This window comes from Canis lupus, chromosome 34 (genome assembly GCF_048164855.1).
Source record: "Canis lupus baileyi chromosome 34, mCanLup2.hap1, whole genome shotgun sequence".
NCBI lineage: Eukaryota > Metazoa > Chordata > Mammalia > Carnivora > Canidae > Canis > Canis lupus.
Genome location: NC_132871.1, coordinates 16,879,143 through 16,895,578, shown reverse-complemented (window position 1 = coordinate 16,895,578; position 16,436 = coordinate 16,879,143). Strand labels below are relative to the sequence as shown.

At 36.6% G+C, this 16,436-nt stretch overlaps 1 protein-coding gene across 1 annotated transcript in view; it reads right to left on the bottom strand.

Annotated features, from left to right (window-relative positions):
• The window catches only part of LRP2 (LDL receptor related protein 2), a 196,265-nt gene that overhangs the window by 56,258 nt on the left and 123,571 nt on the right, over positions 1–16,436 (bottom strand). Inside the window, exons 38-46 of the mRNA XM_072811537.1 lie at positions 14,821–15,009; positions 10,991–11,911; positions 10,691–10,856; positions 10,159–10,317; positions 8,764–9,053; positions 7,812–8,015; positions 6,675–6,917; positions 3,674–3,799; positions 2,295–2,414 (exon numbers count right to left, since the gene is read on the bottom strand). Coding sequence (XP_072667638.1) covers positions 2,295–2,414; positions 3,674–3,799; positions 6,675–6,917; positions 7,812–8,015; positions 8,764–9,053; positions 10,159–10,317; positions 10,691–10,856; positions 10,991–11,911; positions 14,821–15,009 — 2,418 coding nt within the window. The remainder of the gene's footprint in view (positions 1–2,294; positions 2,415–3,673; positions 3,800–6,674; positions 6,918–7,811; positions 8,016–8,763; positions 9,054–10,158; positions 10,318–10,690; positions 10,857–10,990; positions 11,912–14,820; positions 15,010–16,436) is intronic.

Here is a 16,436-nt window from a genome sequence, read left to right as displayed (position 1 = left end):
AGAACATAAGCACCATGTGGGCAGGGATCTTTGACTTATTCACAGATATAGCCCCAAAGTGCCTAGAACATAAGTGCTCAATAAATATTTGTTGAATTAAACTGATAAGATAACTTTATGCTTTAAATTAGACATCAGTGACTCAAATTCTTTCATCATAACCCCACATATCCTTATCAACTATTTGTCATAGGCCCATACACACAGGGTCCCCTCAAAATTAGTCTAAGGCAAAAGTAAATTAAATTTTAACTATAAAAAATATATCATAATGATAACAGTAAGGAGAAACAGGACCTTTCATAAGCTGCTAAGAAAGGAATGTACATCACCACAGCCTTTTTGAGAGTCAGAGACCCCTTGGCACAAAAAAACACCCCTAGAAATCTAGAAATCTAGCCTATAAGCATCTTTCCATTGTAAGGTCTCTATTTGTGTTTTAAAAATTATATATTAGCATATACAGAAAAGGATAAGGAGAATTCAACACTCACCGGTAGTAGTGATTCTAACTGGAGAGTGAGAAGGCTGAGAAATTGGAAATTTTGCTTTTTTGTATACATCTTATGATTTCTTTAAAACAATACTCCTGCATATTATGAGAATGCATCCATAAATAGGATAGGCAGTTGGTACCACTTACTGACTTTGGTTCCCAGGGAGAAGTTTGGAAATGATACTTACTCTTCTTTGAACCAATCATTCTTATATCTAAGCCAATCTCTAATACTATTCCATTCACCCAATAGTTATGTATTTCCATTATAGATCCTTAAAATTCTACATGTCCTTTCCTTTCTACAAAACTATCAGTGTTGGGGAAAAAGGACTTGGCAAAGAGCTTCAAATACTACTCTCCTGAGAGAATAGAAATGGAAGATAGTCTGATTCAGCTGTAAAACTATGAAAATGGTACCAAGAAAATAATATCAAATAAAAATTTTATATATAATTATTGTATTGCAGATAACTGTATTACAATAGGGGAAAGATAAAAGCCATCTAAATGCTTGGAAACAGTTAATGCAAAGATAATACAACCACTCGATGGAATATTATACTGCCATGAAAAGGAGCATGACGGGCAGCCCTGGTGGCTCAGCAGTTTAGCGCTGCCTTCAGCCCAGGGCCTGATCCTGGAGGCCCAGGATCGAATCCTGTGTCGGGCTCCCTGCATGGAGCCTGCTTCTCCCTCTGCCTATGTCTCTGCCTCTCTTTCTCTCATGAATAAATAAATAAATAAAATCTTAAAAAAAAGGAGCATGAAGACTATGTAAACAAGGGTCAGCAAACTTTCTCATAACCAGGTAGCAAATATTTTAGGCTTAGAACATATGTTCTTTGCCACACCTACCTGACACTGCTATTGTAGCACAATAGCAGCCATAGACAATAAGTTGCTACAATCTAATAAAATTTCATAAAGATAGGCAGCTGGACATGGTCATAGTTTGCAGAGTGATTCATTGACAGATAAAAAAGCAATGACAGTTATGTTAAAAAAAATGGGCATGGACATAGATTAGAACTTGGAAAGGTTAATAGCAGCCTTCAAATACAAATAGGCAAAAGTGCCTCCAGGAATACAACCAAAGGCTCCCAGAACTTCTTAGTAAACTCAGATGGCCATGGGACCTTACCTCATAAGCTGGCACACAGAACAGGAGGAGGATGTGTGTATCTAATATGGCCCTGCCCCGTATATATAATTCCAATCACTCTTGCATCCTCCCACAGCCTTTGGGCCAGAACTCAACCAAACTCCGAAATTCCAATTCACAGTCAATTAAAGTTAGTTGAGCTCTATAAGCCAGGCACAATATTAGGTGCATCACCAACATAATCTCACTTCATGAACATCAGTCAGCAGCCTCCATACCCTGATCAGCTCCCCACATGGCACCCTACACTAACAGGTTTTTTTTATTTTTATTTATTTTTTTTTCAATTTATTTATTTATGATAGTCACAGAGAGAGAGAGAGAGGCAGAGACACAGGCAGAGGGAGAAGCAGGCTCCATGCACCGGGAGCCCGATGTAGGATTCGATCCCAGGTCTCCAGGATCGCGCCCTGGGCCAAAGGCAGGCACCAAACCGCTGCGCCACCCAGGGCTCCCAACAGGTTTTTTTTTTAATGCCTGTCTGCTGAGGCTGAGTGGTTTTATCGTCTTAGCTGAGAGGAGAGGCACAGAATGTAAACATTTGACAGCTGTGATCCTAGTCTGTACTTGGAAGTAATGGAAGAGTTTCTCTAGCTGCATCATAATGCTTGTCTCGCTTGCTTACTCTCTTACCACAAGTGGCAGGTTCATCAGAGCCATCAGGACAATCTCCCTCTTCATCACAGTACCAGTGTTTAGGGATACAACGTCCAGACGTACAGGGAAACTCATCACTGCTGCACGTGTGAGAAGCTGAGGACAGAGGTAAAACCCAGGAGTAAGACACAGGCTTGTTCCCATTAGTCTTAACCATTTGCCCATATATCTGAAATAGGTGCCAGGGAAAGAAGACTGAGGCCTGGGCAGAGTTTTAAATAAGCTTTCGGGGGGTGGGGGAAGGGGAAGGCAGGGAGAGAGAAGGCAAGCAATACTGCTCAACTTTTCTTTCTAGATTCTAGAAACCCAACAGAAAATTGTATTTGTTAGAAACATCAAAGAAATATCTTTTTGATATATGAAACAAGTTACATATAAGGAGACTTGGTTCTATGTTTTCTGCTGTGACCTAAAAGTAAATAACTTCTATGGAGACAATATTAAAAGCAGAAATGACCCTATCTGAGCTCAGCCCACATGGTTTTAAAAAGACAGTTGTATTCTTATTCATCCTTGTTATATGGGATCTTTACTTGCAAAAATGGCTTTACCTATTCTTGTCTTGAGTAATCTTAGGTAGCTCTGGTCAGATGTACTTTCTAAATTGTTTTGTGGGTACAAACTAAAATCAAGTCTTACATTCTTCTGGTCTACAAGGCCCTTTGCTTTGGACCTTGGTATCTGATGATTCACAGGGGTAAAATTGATAAGGAAGCAGGTCTCTGATAGGTCATACTATCTCTAATCTACATGTCCCTCTCTGATGGCTACATCTTGAATTCTGCTTTGTCCTGTTCTTACTGCAACTGACGCCTATTCTATGACTGTACCCTGGTCTGGTGATAATTACTAAATTCTTAAATTATGCATCTATTTATGCTGATAGCCTCAAAGTTATCAAGCTTAAGAAAGGCCTTTTAATTCAATGTATAAATACAGGGAAATGCTTGACTGAACCAAATTGCTAAATACAAAACAAAGGTTTCTGAAATTCAAGCATATTTAAAAGAAAAGTTCTTTCAGTTACTAATGGTAACTTTAATCATATTTAGAGTAAATATAAGAGCTTGACATCCATATTCTGTTGTGGGCAGTGATTCCTGAAAACAAGAGGCCCTGGACTCTGGGAGAAATGGCTCCACAATTGTAAAAGGTCAGGTATCAAAGCAGGACTCTGGAACAAGTATTTGGAGTAGAAATCCATTCAAAGACAACAGAGAGAGAGGTTGCTTATGCTCCTCTAACCATATCCTAAAGTAACTGCCTGAGGTGACAAATAGCCCCAACACTTAGGCTATTATTAGCTCCAGACATGCACCTCTGGAATCACAGAAAGAGCAGCAGGTTTCTCTTACCACAGAAAACAGGGCTTTCATCACTCATGTCTCCACAGTCATTATCTTCATCACACAAGTAAAAATGAGGAATGCAAATGTTGGTCGTCTGACATTTTACATATCCAGGCTGGCAGGTGCGATCAGCTTGGAAAAGACAGCCAGATAAATATTTGGAACAGATTCATCACATAGATATAGCATTAAAAATGTCCATGCTAACTAACAGAGCTACTGGACTCAAAACACCAGAAGAGAGATATGTTTAAACCTCTCACAGAGGCATCAACCATGACAGTTATTTTTCACAATTGCTTCTAGAGTAAAAAGAAATTATTTCCAGCTAATGGGGGTGGGGGGTGAGGAGAGAGCATGGTTAGTTACTTTGTCCTTTAAATCATCTGTTTTAATTATTTAATAGCACCAACAAGAGTCTCAACTCTTAGTTAAATAAACTATGGTATATCCACACAGTGGAGTAATATGTAACTGTAAAAAGGAATGAAAAAGATCTCTGTACATTAATAAAGAATGACAGTACAAATCTCCAGCATACCTTGTTAACAGAAATAAAGCACGATTAAAAGCCAATAATGAATCTCTCCTCTAGCTATCCAAGATATTGAAAGGAAAGAAGGCTAAGGTGAAGAAGGTGGATACCCTTTGGATAGATTGAGAAGATAAGAAGGAAAGACCGCTGTGAATATACCGATCATATAATTTTGACCATGGAACCATGTATATTACTTTGTATAAATAACAATGAAATAAAAATGGAAAAAGGAAACCAATTCTTAAAATTTGGAAATGGTAATAGAAGCAAATGCTACATCAAGTTAATAGCATAATCATTCAGAGAATAAATTATTCAAGTGACTTTAAAACCATTATTCTGTCTACATCGCAGGACATAATCTAAGAACAAAAAGGACCTAAAAATCTTAAATCATGATTAGTAGATTTATTAGTAATAGTATTACTCGTGTGGTTATTTTGAAATTATAGGCATTTCAAAATTATGGTAGAATAAAGCAAATAAGTAAATATCCTAATGTCATCAGAAACCAATATTTTAAGCATAAAAGAGACAGAATTATAAAATCTAAATTAAAAAATTATAATCTTAAATTAAAATAGGAAAGACTAATATACACTTTTTTTCTTAAAAAATTGTATTTCCTACCTCTGTATACTGAAAAGCCCTGAAATGAGAGCCAAATAGGAACCAGCAACTCAACACTGTGGTAATCTCTAAATCAACAGAAGGAATGAGGTCTCTTTCCAGGTCTTAGTTAGGAAATGGACAGGAATGCGCCATGTCAAAATAACAGAGGACCCAACTTAGCAGAGCTCCCACTGGCCTAAGATAGTGAAGTTGAGTGCCAAAAAGACTAAATGACTTTACTGCACTAAAATTCAAATATGTAAAAATCCATTAGTCTAATACTAAAAACAGGACAAAAACTAGTACTCATCGGTCACCAACTCATTACTCCAAAAACTGACGAAGGGAAAGAATCGAGAATTTATCTCGCAGAATTATACTTCAGAGTAACAAAATAGCTGATAAGGAAAATTTCTTCTTTATGGAACTTTACCTAATATATGTAGAAGGAATAACAGAATTTTAAACACTTACTTTGTAACTCTTAAAGAAATAATGGATTTCTAAAATATGTTCATGTATGCTAAAACCACTGGGTAACAGGTTAATGGAAAGTTCTTAAGGGATGATTCAAGCTGACTCCTAAATCCACTAATTAATTTTATCATTACTTAATGTGGAACAACCAAGTATTATGTGTTTCATGATGTGATGCAACAGGAAATATACAGTTCCACCTATGGAGAATTCTTACTCAAAGAATTGAACCTAATGTAATCAGACCTCTAGGTACAAATTCCAGTTAGTAGGAAATCAGGACAAAATAAATGGCTCAATTAAGCAATTAGTCAAATCCAGAATGTGGGAGATCCACAGGATAACTCAATGGCTTTTAAAAAAATAAAGCCACTGCTAAGGTATAAAAGAGATTTAAGAGCCATAATCATCAAAATCCATGTGTAGACCTTGTCTGAATGGTAATATAACAGAGCAACTGCATAAAGACATTTTGGGAATAATGATTACACTCAAATTTGGATTGAGTAGTCAAGAAGTATTGTCAGTTTTGCCAGGCATCATAATGGCCTGGTAGTTGGTTTTCAAAATATCTTCATAAGTGACATGCATGTCTGAGAGTTGCTTTATAACACTCAGGAAAAAAAAAATCAGGGGAAATGGATGAAACAAATAGATCAATTGTTGATAAATGTTGAAGTTGAGTAATGGATGCCTGCATTTTACTATTCTTTCTACTTCGGTACATGTTTGAAATTTTCCATAAGAAGGAGTTCTTTTAAAAGGCATATCCAAATAAATATTGTATGTAACTCTCCCTATAAAAGCAGCAGAGCATGGAGATATATCCAAATTGAAAATGTATTCAAATTTATGCACTGCTCTCTGATTTTCCCTGGATGCTGAGGTGCAAATCCCAGAAATTTCAGAGAAATAAATGAAACAATTTACCAAAAAATGAAAGAAAGAAATCATGACAGTCAACACTACACTGTATAGTTTTGTGCATAACAGACATTAACCACAACACATTTAGGCAATAGTATTTGTCAGTAACTATTGATACTTTTAAAACAAAAAAAATTTTGTCAAGTGAATTTTTAGTGTGGCAGATATGTAAACTAAAGATAAAATATTTGAGGATAAAATACTTAATGGTCATATGGGTCCATAAATTTAGGTGAATAATTCACATTAGAGCTGTTTTTAAAAACCATTTAGCAGAATATATTAAAATGAAATCGATGTTCTAGATACTTTTTTTTTTCAGAAAGCCTTTGTTCCTACATAAAAATGATCTCCCATGAGGGTGAAAGAGACTCAAGAAATCAAAACACACACACACACACACACACAAAAGATTTCAGACCCCAAAGCACAATAAATACTTGTTGAACTTACAGCAATTTTTCTCATCTGAGGTATCATTATCATGGCAGTTGTTAATGCCGTTGCAGACAAACTGAAGAGGAATGCACCTTCTGTTACTGCAAGTAAACTCCACAGTGGCATTACATTCCCTGAACAGGCACCCTGCCTCATCACTATTGTCACCACAGTCATTGTAGTGGTCACAACGGTAATGATACTGGACGCATCGCCCATTGGCGCAGGTGAAGGCTGTCGGCTGGCACGTATGAAATGCTAAGAAGAAGAAAGAATATCAATTAAAGCATCATCCTAGTTCCTAAAAAAAGAAAAAAAAATACAATCAAATGAAAGGGATACTTTGAGTTTACCTTCTAAAGCAAAAATGGCTGCAAAAACGGACTGCGTGCAAAGTGAGATAAACTTTCAATTAGATTAAACAAAATAGGTTGTATACTTTTTTTTGAGCAAATTAGATATTTTAAGCAAATGTCAGAGTTACTTCATTTCTCTCTCATCTCAATTTAAAATTTTATCCCAATCACAGAAAAGCATACAAACACAATTTCCTAGGGGAAAATAAAACTCTTAGCCCCTACACAGTCTATTGGAAAAATGTAGCTAACTTCTAGTATTTTACCCACCCCATCCGGATGGAAGCTGAACACTGATTTCAATAAATTTTTAGGGATCCTTCTGCTATGAAAATTAATAAAATGATAACAATCACCTATTAGAGCTCTTAGTTCCATGCTAAGCCATGCTTAACACGCACCAAGGCCCATGCTATGTTTTTCATATATTTCTCTCACTCCTCACAGAAATTTTAGTAATAGATCCATCTTACAGATGAGGTGTCTGAGGCTCAGATAGGGAACTTTCCAATGACTACACACGTTATAAATGGCATAACAAAGATTTCAATCCAGCATCTTTGCTCTAAACCACTACAGAGGTGCTTCCTAATAAAGCATCATACACTATTCCCTGGCATGTGTATCAGCTTATATGTGATTTAACAGTCTGAATTCTTGGACTAAATGTTTTCAATTCTAACAGGACACATAGATACAAAATTCAAACCTATTCACATACAGCAGGATTCTGTACCAAACACTTGGCATAAAGACAAGTTTACCTCCTAATGAAAGCTCCAAGAGTCCAACTCACCACAGACGCTTTCCAGCTCATCACTGCCATCACCACAGTCATTATCGTTGTCGCATTTCCATTGCTCCAAGATGCAGTGCCCATTGAGGCAGGTGAACTTGGAACTATCACATCGTGTACCATTGTCCACAATGCAGTGTTTTTTGTTGTTGGCCAGATACCAGTGGCCCTCATGTGGACATTGGCACTCAGCACCATTTGGACCTGAATAAAAGTTGGCCCAAAAAGCAAAAATTTGTGTAGCAATCATTCATATTTTCTCTTCCAGAATAGCAGTGGCAATATTTCTATATTAAAGGCACTAGAAGACATACCATAGAAACTCTTCCCATCAGCTTCTCAACTATATTGAGTGTTTTACTCAGAATGAAAAAAAAACCCCACCAATTCTAATAAACATGGCTAAGTCACCCTAATCTTTAACAACTAGCTCTTCCCTACACTGAAACATAGAAATGATTCTCACTCCTTAGCAAAATCTATAAAGCAATAGTATCAAAAGATGCATCTTCCTATGAATCAGTTGCCATCTATAAAATACACAATGAATCATATAATGCCACACTTTAAAATATCATCAGAAATATTTCAAACTATAAATAGTACCTCCTAAGTGGAAGAACTAGATCCTTTCATAAGGGAGGTAAGCTCATTGTTGGGAATTTTTATGAGTCATGAAGTTTGGCAGCCAAAGACCCCATCTTTCATTTTTTTTCCACCAAGCTTGAGTTAAAATTGCCTTCATAAGAGGGCTCCATATCAAATAGAAAAGAAACCTGTTAAAGTCTTCCTCTAAACATATAAACCCCCAAATCTATTTTACGAATTACTCTGAAATCAAGGAGAATCTGGAATTTTTTTGCCCTGTTAGAGCTGAATATCCCTCAGCCTTCCCTACCAAGCATCATCATTATTATTCTACACGATTCATTCTTTGTGGGCAATGCCTTACCTGGTGCACAAATATGACTGCAGCCTCCATTAAACTCGCTGCAAGGATTGCTACATTGCTGCTGTTGGTTCTTCACGACAACACGAATACCATTAGGCCGGAAGGGAAAACTCGTGGTCATTGCCGTCTGACCTGACCCATCATATTTGTTAGCTCGGTAAATTCTTTTTGTGTTCCAGTCAGTCCAATAAATATACTGGCCATAGAGAGTCAAGCTAAAAGGATGAAAGGCTGTGTTGACAATGACCTCACGCTGCGTGCCTGTTAGAGTGCTACGTTCAATCTTCTGCCTAAAATGAAGTAAAAAACAAAATGTTGGAATCCAGAAAGACTAAGTCTTTCAAATGGCAGCCCACTGCCTGGGCCTAACCATTCCTTTACGCAAGACCCCAATTTTCTTTTCAGGAGCAGCGTATGGCAGGAAGAAAAGTTTCATCTGATGATGGGAGTCTTCATTTGCATATCAAACAATGGCCTACAAATTCATTGATTTCCAAATATTAATCTAACCTTTAAGTAATCCTACAAAGGGAGCCAAGCTGAAATTTAAAATAGGAGAAAATTATGAAATAATACATACAATGCATGGAACTCGGTGTTTAGCAATAATAGTCACTCAATAAAATATGAATTACATTTTCCTTCCCACTCCCTTAAGGACTTTCTCGATTTGTCATTTACCTAGTACCCAGAGGTATTTACCTATAATGATCCAAATTTAGACACTAAACATCATTGCTTGCTTCAAATGAGAAGATGAAGAAAAGATGAGATTGTTAGGTGCTTAGTGTCACAGCAGAAGACCAAAATCTTAAGAAAATAAGCAAAGTTAAGATTCCTGACATGTAGACACCAGCAATAATAAAAGAAATCATCTCATCTTTTCAACTATTCCATTAGGATGATTGGAATATGAGTGATTTCAGGGCTACTTGAAGAAGTTACATATAAAATTAGAGTTAGAAAGGAAAACACTATGAAATTGGCTGAGATGACCATAGTTAAAGACTAAAGGAAAATGTTTTTAACTGAAGGCTAAAGCCCAGAGGACACTTAATAACAATGTGCATTTAAAAGATATTCTATTTTATGATAGTTACATGGGGCTTGGAGATTATAAATTGAGTGATTACATTTGTAATTATAATTGAAATTAACTCATCTAGTAATGTATCTTTAGATGCCTTCTAGTTCATAATTATTCAATCTCATGATAGATCAATTTTCACAAGTACATTCACCAAGCTAGAATATGGTTCATAAAACTGTGATTCTACATTTTGGCCATATCTATTTGGCATATTATATTTTCATCGCATTATGCAAATCCCTCCTCTGAAAGTGGAAGCAAGAACTCTTCTTATCAACACCCACAAAAATAATGAAAGAACGTACAGACTGGCATCTGCCCAGTAAAGAAGATCATTTTCGTAGTCCAGAGTGAGCCCATTGGGCCATACCAGGCTGCTGTTCACAATAGGTACCCGGAAATTTCCTCCCAGTGTGGCTCTCTCAATTTTGGCATTAGTACCCCAGTCAGTCCAGTACATGTACCTAGTCATCAAAAAGGAGTCATAATTAGTTGACCACCAGGAACCCCATACCTTTTAGTTAAAAAAAAGAACGGCAGCCTTCTTTAACTGCAAATTTCACATTAATATAGCAAATGAAACCCACTCCATCATCACTCACAAAACTTCCTAAAACTTACTGAGTAAGAGTAGTAATTCCTATTACATAGCCAACCTTTCTAGCAACAACAGGAATTACTTCCCAAAGTTACTCATGTTCTTTCACCCTTGAATATATAGCTACAGAGTTTCAAGTCCATAAAATGTTGGCTGTCTATGAACATAACCTAATTTCAGGCCCCACTCCCTCCAGAAATAAGCATATAGAAAGTATGAAAAATAAGACTGTGGCATACCCTCGGCAAGGATCCAATACAATTGCTCTTGGTTTTGAAACGTGGGCTATCACAGTGCGCTGAGACCCGTCCTCCGCCATGGAGTTAATTGTCTGGTTGGTGTAGTCACTGTAATATATTCTTCTATTGATCCAGTCAAAGGCAATGCCATCAAGATTCCCTTTACCTGGACATACACCAACAAACACACACAAAGGCATTAAGAATCCTGAAAAGCATTTTAGAACCCCTGGGGTCATCCACATGTTTTGATTACATTGCGTCAACTTCCAAGATAAGCTGCTCCTGGAGTGCCCTTACCTGAAATAACAGCAGTGGGTGATCTGGTCCCTGAATTTAGACTGACGTATGAAATCCGACTGTTTCCAGATTCTAACGATTGTGTGAAGTAGATTCTGTTACTTAGGCCATCATAGGCTAGGTCTACAGCAACTCTATCCACACTTATTGCTTGGAAAGGTGGGCTATGAACCTCAGGGTCCAAATGTAAGCTTCTCAAGGTGTTTTCCAAGGCAAAGATGAGGAAATTTTCTGATGGCATGGCACAGCTCTTGCCATTACCTTCTAGAGTTCCAAAAGCACAGCCACATTTTGCAGTGTCCAATCCAGGCAGAGCAAAGCAGAAATGGGTGCATCCACCATTATTTTCCAAGCAAGGGTTGTTGTTGACCTCAGCTGGTGATCGGGGCTGAACACTCTGGTCGAAGATGGTCACATCTCTTAGCCAATTGAGATTGTCCCTTATCACTGTTGGTGGCTCACTGCTATTTGGTTCCTTGCTAGCTTGGAAGATTTTTTTTAAATTCCTGTCTACCCATATGATAGAATTTCCAAAAACAGTGATGGCATAAGGAGTTGGGTAACGACTGCCATAACGAATCACTTCAGTTTCCTCTGCCTCAATACCAATCCTTGCAATTATATCTAAAGAATCATCAACCCAGTAAATGTAGCCATTGCTATGGTCTACTGCCAAGCCCCGTGGTGTGACAATGCCTTCTGATACAAGCACAGTTCGATTGGTACAATCAAGAAAAGAACGTTCAATCTTTGGGCTTTGCCCATAGTCAGCCCAGAAGAGATACCTGTTCTTGGGGTCTACAACAATATCCCTGGGCCTATCTGCTGTGGCTTTAAGGAGAATACGACGGTAAGTGGTATTGATCCGCAGAACTTCTATCAGTGTTTCAGACACGAAAGCATTGGTGAAATAAAGATTTCCTGCAGAAAATGGAAGAACGTGCTGATAAATGCAAAACCAAGAAGGAAAAAGAGGGAATCTTTCCAAATTCAGAACAAAATATATAAGGCTGAGGTTTTGTCAGTAAATGTTATCTTTTACAAGATAATAAATGACTCAGTTTAGACTTGGAAAAATTTCTCTTAGGAACTAAAATTGTTTCGGGCTGCCTGGGTGGCTCGGCTCAGTCGGTTGACTGTCCAACTCTTGGTTTCAGCTCAGGTCATGGTCTCAGGGTCATGAGATTGAGCCCTGCCTCAAGACCCACATGGGTGAATGAGTCTGCTTGAGAGTCTCTCCCTGCCCCCTGCCCTTCCCCTACTCCCACACACTGTCTCTCTCTCAAATAAATAAACCTTTAAAAAAATTTCTCCTTCAAATTTAAAGAGAAAGTGACTATCTTCAGCTTCTAAAGCAGATTAGAATTCATAGGAAGCATCATAACCCACTTTCAACTGAAAATTTTTTTCCCAGAATGTCTTTCCTCGGGCAGCCTAGGTAGCTCAGCAGTTTAGCGCCGTCTTCAGCCCAGACCATGATCCTGGGGACCTGGGATCGAGTCCCACATCAGGCTCCCTGCATGGAGCCTGTTTCTCCCTCTGCCTGTGTCTCTGCCTCCCTCTCTCTCTCTCTCTCTCTCATGAATAAATAAAATCTTTAAAAAATTTTAAAGAACGAATGTCCTTAAAAAAAAAAAAAAAAAGAATATCCTTCCTCTCCCACCTGAATGTTTAACACTTAAATCTCCAGAGATTCTCATACACGTTTTTATGGCATAAATTATACTCCAAACATGATGAAAGGAACAAAGAGGGAAAGCTAGCAGCTTCTCCGCCTATTAGTGGTGTCAAGTGCCTCTGTGCTTAGTATTAACATAAGTTAATAGGCTAGTCTGACTAGTGTAGCTGTTTTCATCATATGAACCCTCTGAGCCACCAAAGCAAAAGCCCATTTGTCTTTGGACATTACACAGTGATGCAAATGCTAGAATAAAAACACAATGGTATGAAGACAATAGAATGAGTAGAGTGATCCCATACTGATTCCACGTAGTCAAAAGCCTATTGTTGAATGGTCAATTCTGCTACCAGGGAACATTTATTTTTGTCTGAGTCAAAATTACTCTGGAGATATCAGGCCAATATGCAATATGCTACTGATCTACCCTTTATATATTCAAATCCTTTCATCCAGGTTTGGCAAACTTTTTCTGTAAAGGGCCAGATAGTAAATATTTTAGGCTTCATAGAGCATATGGTTTCTTTCACAAGTACTCAGGTCTGCCATTGTAAACATGAAAAGCAGCCATAGACAAATAGGCACAGCTGTGTTCTAGTAAAACCTTCCTCACAAAAATAGGCATGGTCCAAAAGTACAAATCTCTAATTATAAAAAAATAAGTACAACATAATGACTATAGTTAACATTGATGGATAGCATATTTGAAAGTGGTTAAGAAAGTAAATCCTAAGAGTTTTCATTACAAGAAAAAAATTTTTTTTCTTTTCTTCTTTCTTTCCTTTCTATTGTATCCATATGAGACAATGGATGTTAGTTGTACCTATTGTGCTAACCATTTAACAATATATGTAAATCAAACCATGATGCTGTATGCCTTAAATTTACACAGTGATATGTGTCAATTATTTCTTAATAAAACTGTTGGTGAAAAAACAGCCAGTGGGCTTCATTTGGTCCATAGGCCATAGACTCCTGCTTTAGCTATATTCTCAGAAGTGATAAAGGAATTTGTAATCAGAAATGGGATTTAGGAATCCAGTTAAAGCCTTATCTAACCATACTATGATATTTATTATTTAGAATAAACCCTTATTATAGTTCCTAGATTTTCATAATATATTAATATTTCTAAGTGATATCTACTTACCAAACCTGATTAACACACAATGATACCTATTTTTATAGAATAGGATCATAACTATAATACATTTACTACATTTGATTCTTAGTGTGTCATTCATAAAACTAATATTACACTGTATGTTAACTAATTGGAATTTAATTAAAAATTTTAAAATATTAAAAACTAAAATTAAAAAACAGCAGGTGATTTTGCTATGCAAGAGTAGGAACATATCAAGCCATATGTGAGGATAATTACCAACCAATTCAATGTCTTTGCACATCAAAGGAGATTCAGGGGTTATAATCACACAGAGTTTGTGGGAGCTTCAACAATGGTTAATGAGGGAATAAGTCAGTGATAGGGGGTCCTGTTACCTCCTGGAGATCATATTTGTATTCCTAGAGTTGTTTAGAATATTAATAAATAGATGCTATGTATGTCATTATTAAAAAATAGAAATAAAATTAACAAAATTAAGTACATGAATCAAAACAACTAAGTTAATGTAATACTGGGTCGGGCATTTCAATACAATTACAATAAAGGAAATGATTAATGATCAAAGAGTTTTTATATATGAACAAGATGAAGCAATTAAGAATTTGTTAACTAAAATTGCTGAGCTTTAAAATAAATGATTGTCATTTCATGGTTCACTTATTGTAATATCCCTTTCTACTTGAAAATTTAGACATTTTTAATTTAGAAATTAGGTGCTACTCTAAATGTGAAAAAAATCAACATAATTTTTCTAGCCATTTTGCCTACTTTTGATTATGTTAACAGAAGGAAATGAATTAGCTATTATGAATCTGTCCACTGAAACACCTGATCATTAACTTAATAGACATACACCTTGGTCTAAAAGCATAATTCAATTTATCTTAATACCAATAATTATCTAGAAAAATAGATTTGTAGTATACATAGTATCAGATTAAACTGATTATACTTTTTTCAAGTATAAAATAAAATGCAAACACAAAAAGACTTTTCAATAAAATCACTATACAGCTTACCCACCTGCTACCCAATCCACTGCAATACCCCGAACTCCATTTTCTCCTATCCCATGTGTAACAATGTTTGTAAAACCAGACCCGTTGGGTTTGATTCTACGGATTGCATTACGAGATGTCATAGAACTGCTAAAATCACACCAATAAATAAAGCCAGAAGATACATCAACATCCACATGCAGCGCATTTCGTCCTGAAACATTTAAGAAAAGATCATTAAACAATGCTCTAACTGGAACTAGAACTTTTTCTTCCCTTCCTCTCATACCATCATCCCCAACCCCTTGCTCTGACCATGCCCTCATTATAAAATAAAACTATTTCTCATTTGCAATGAGCATACCTAGCACCCAGATCTTGGTTTCTAAAAGCCATTTCTCAAAATAAGGAGAACTGGTTCCTGGGAGAAACAGCTGACTATAAGCTTGGGAGGGGAAGGTACAAGGTGCCTAGAAGACCTTCTTATGCCCAGAAGCAAGGAAGCACTCAAACATTAATGGGATCATGTCAAAAAATACAGGTAGTCATTTCAAAAGATTCTATCTGGCCAAAATGAATCCAAAGGAGCGTCAAGAGTGATTGTGGTAAATGTAACACACTGAATTTAAAAAAAATGAATAAAAAGTCCACATTATACTGTACACTTGAAACTAGTAACACTAAATGTATGTATATGTATGTGCAAGTACACACACACACACACTCATACTGAGAGTTCAAATATGTTGAAATATTAACAATTTTTTTATCTAAATGAAGGGTATAAGGATATTCAGTGTACCTTTCTTTCAACTTCTCTGATTTAAAATTTTTGAAAATGAAAAATTGGGAGAAAAATATAATTGATTTTATACCTTTATAAGATGGTAACTTAGATCCATAACTTTTAAGATACAGGAAAACAAAGATGAGTCTTGAGTATTTGTAAATATAATCATTAGTCAGGAGCATGTGTGGTGCCAAACACTCCCTGACTCCTTTCACCATATGTGTTGTCACCTCTTCTGACCATCTCTCTCATTCCTCCATTCCCTTCACCTTTTTTCTTCCCTTTCTTTCTTTTATTTCTATCAATATCCTGTGACATACTCTTTGTGGTGTGAGTAAACACTTGGTTCTCCTTGTGGTAACACACATCTAGAAATCTCTTGGTTCATCTAAGAAGCAAGTGATCATTTTCTATGTTCACAGTATACAAACATAAAACACTGTCAAAAATACAACTGTATTTTCTAAGTATTAGAAATCTAAGGAGATTCTAATACTGCCAACTCATTTATTTCAACTCATCAAATACATATTAAGAAACCAGATTATGGTCTACTTCCTTACTGTTCTAAATAGTATAACCCGGATCCCAAATCTCCATTAGCTGTTACTCTAAAAACATGAACTCCGCATACTACTTGCAAACTCATGTTACATTCTGTCTTGCTCTAGGCCTGTCATTCTCAGTATGGTCCATGAACCAGCAACATCACCATGCCCTGGGAATTTGTTAGGAATGCAAATTCTCTAGCCCTATCCCAGACTACTACATGAGAAAATTTGCAGATGGGACCAAGATCTGGGTTTCCATTCTGGTGTACACTAATGGTTAAGAACAATTCAAGGCAGAAC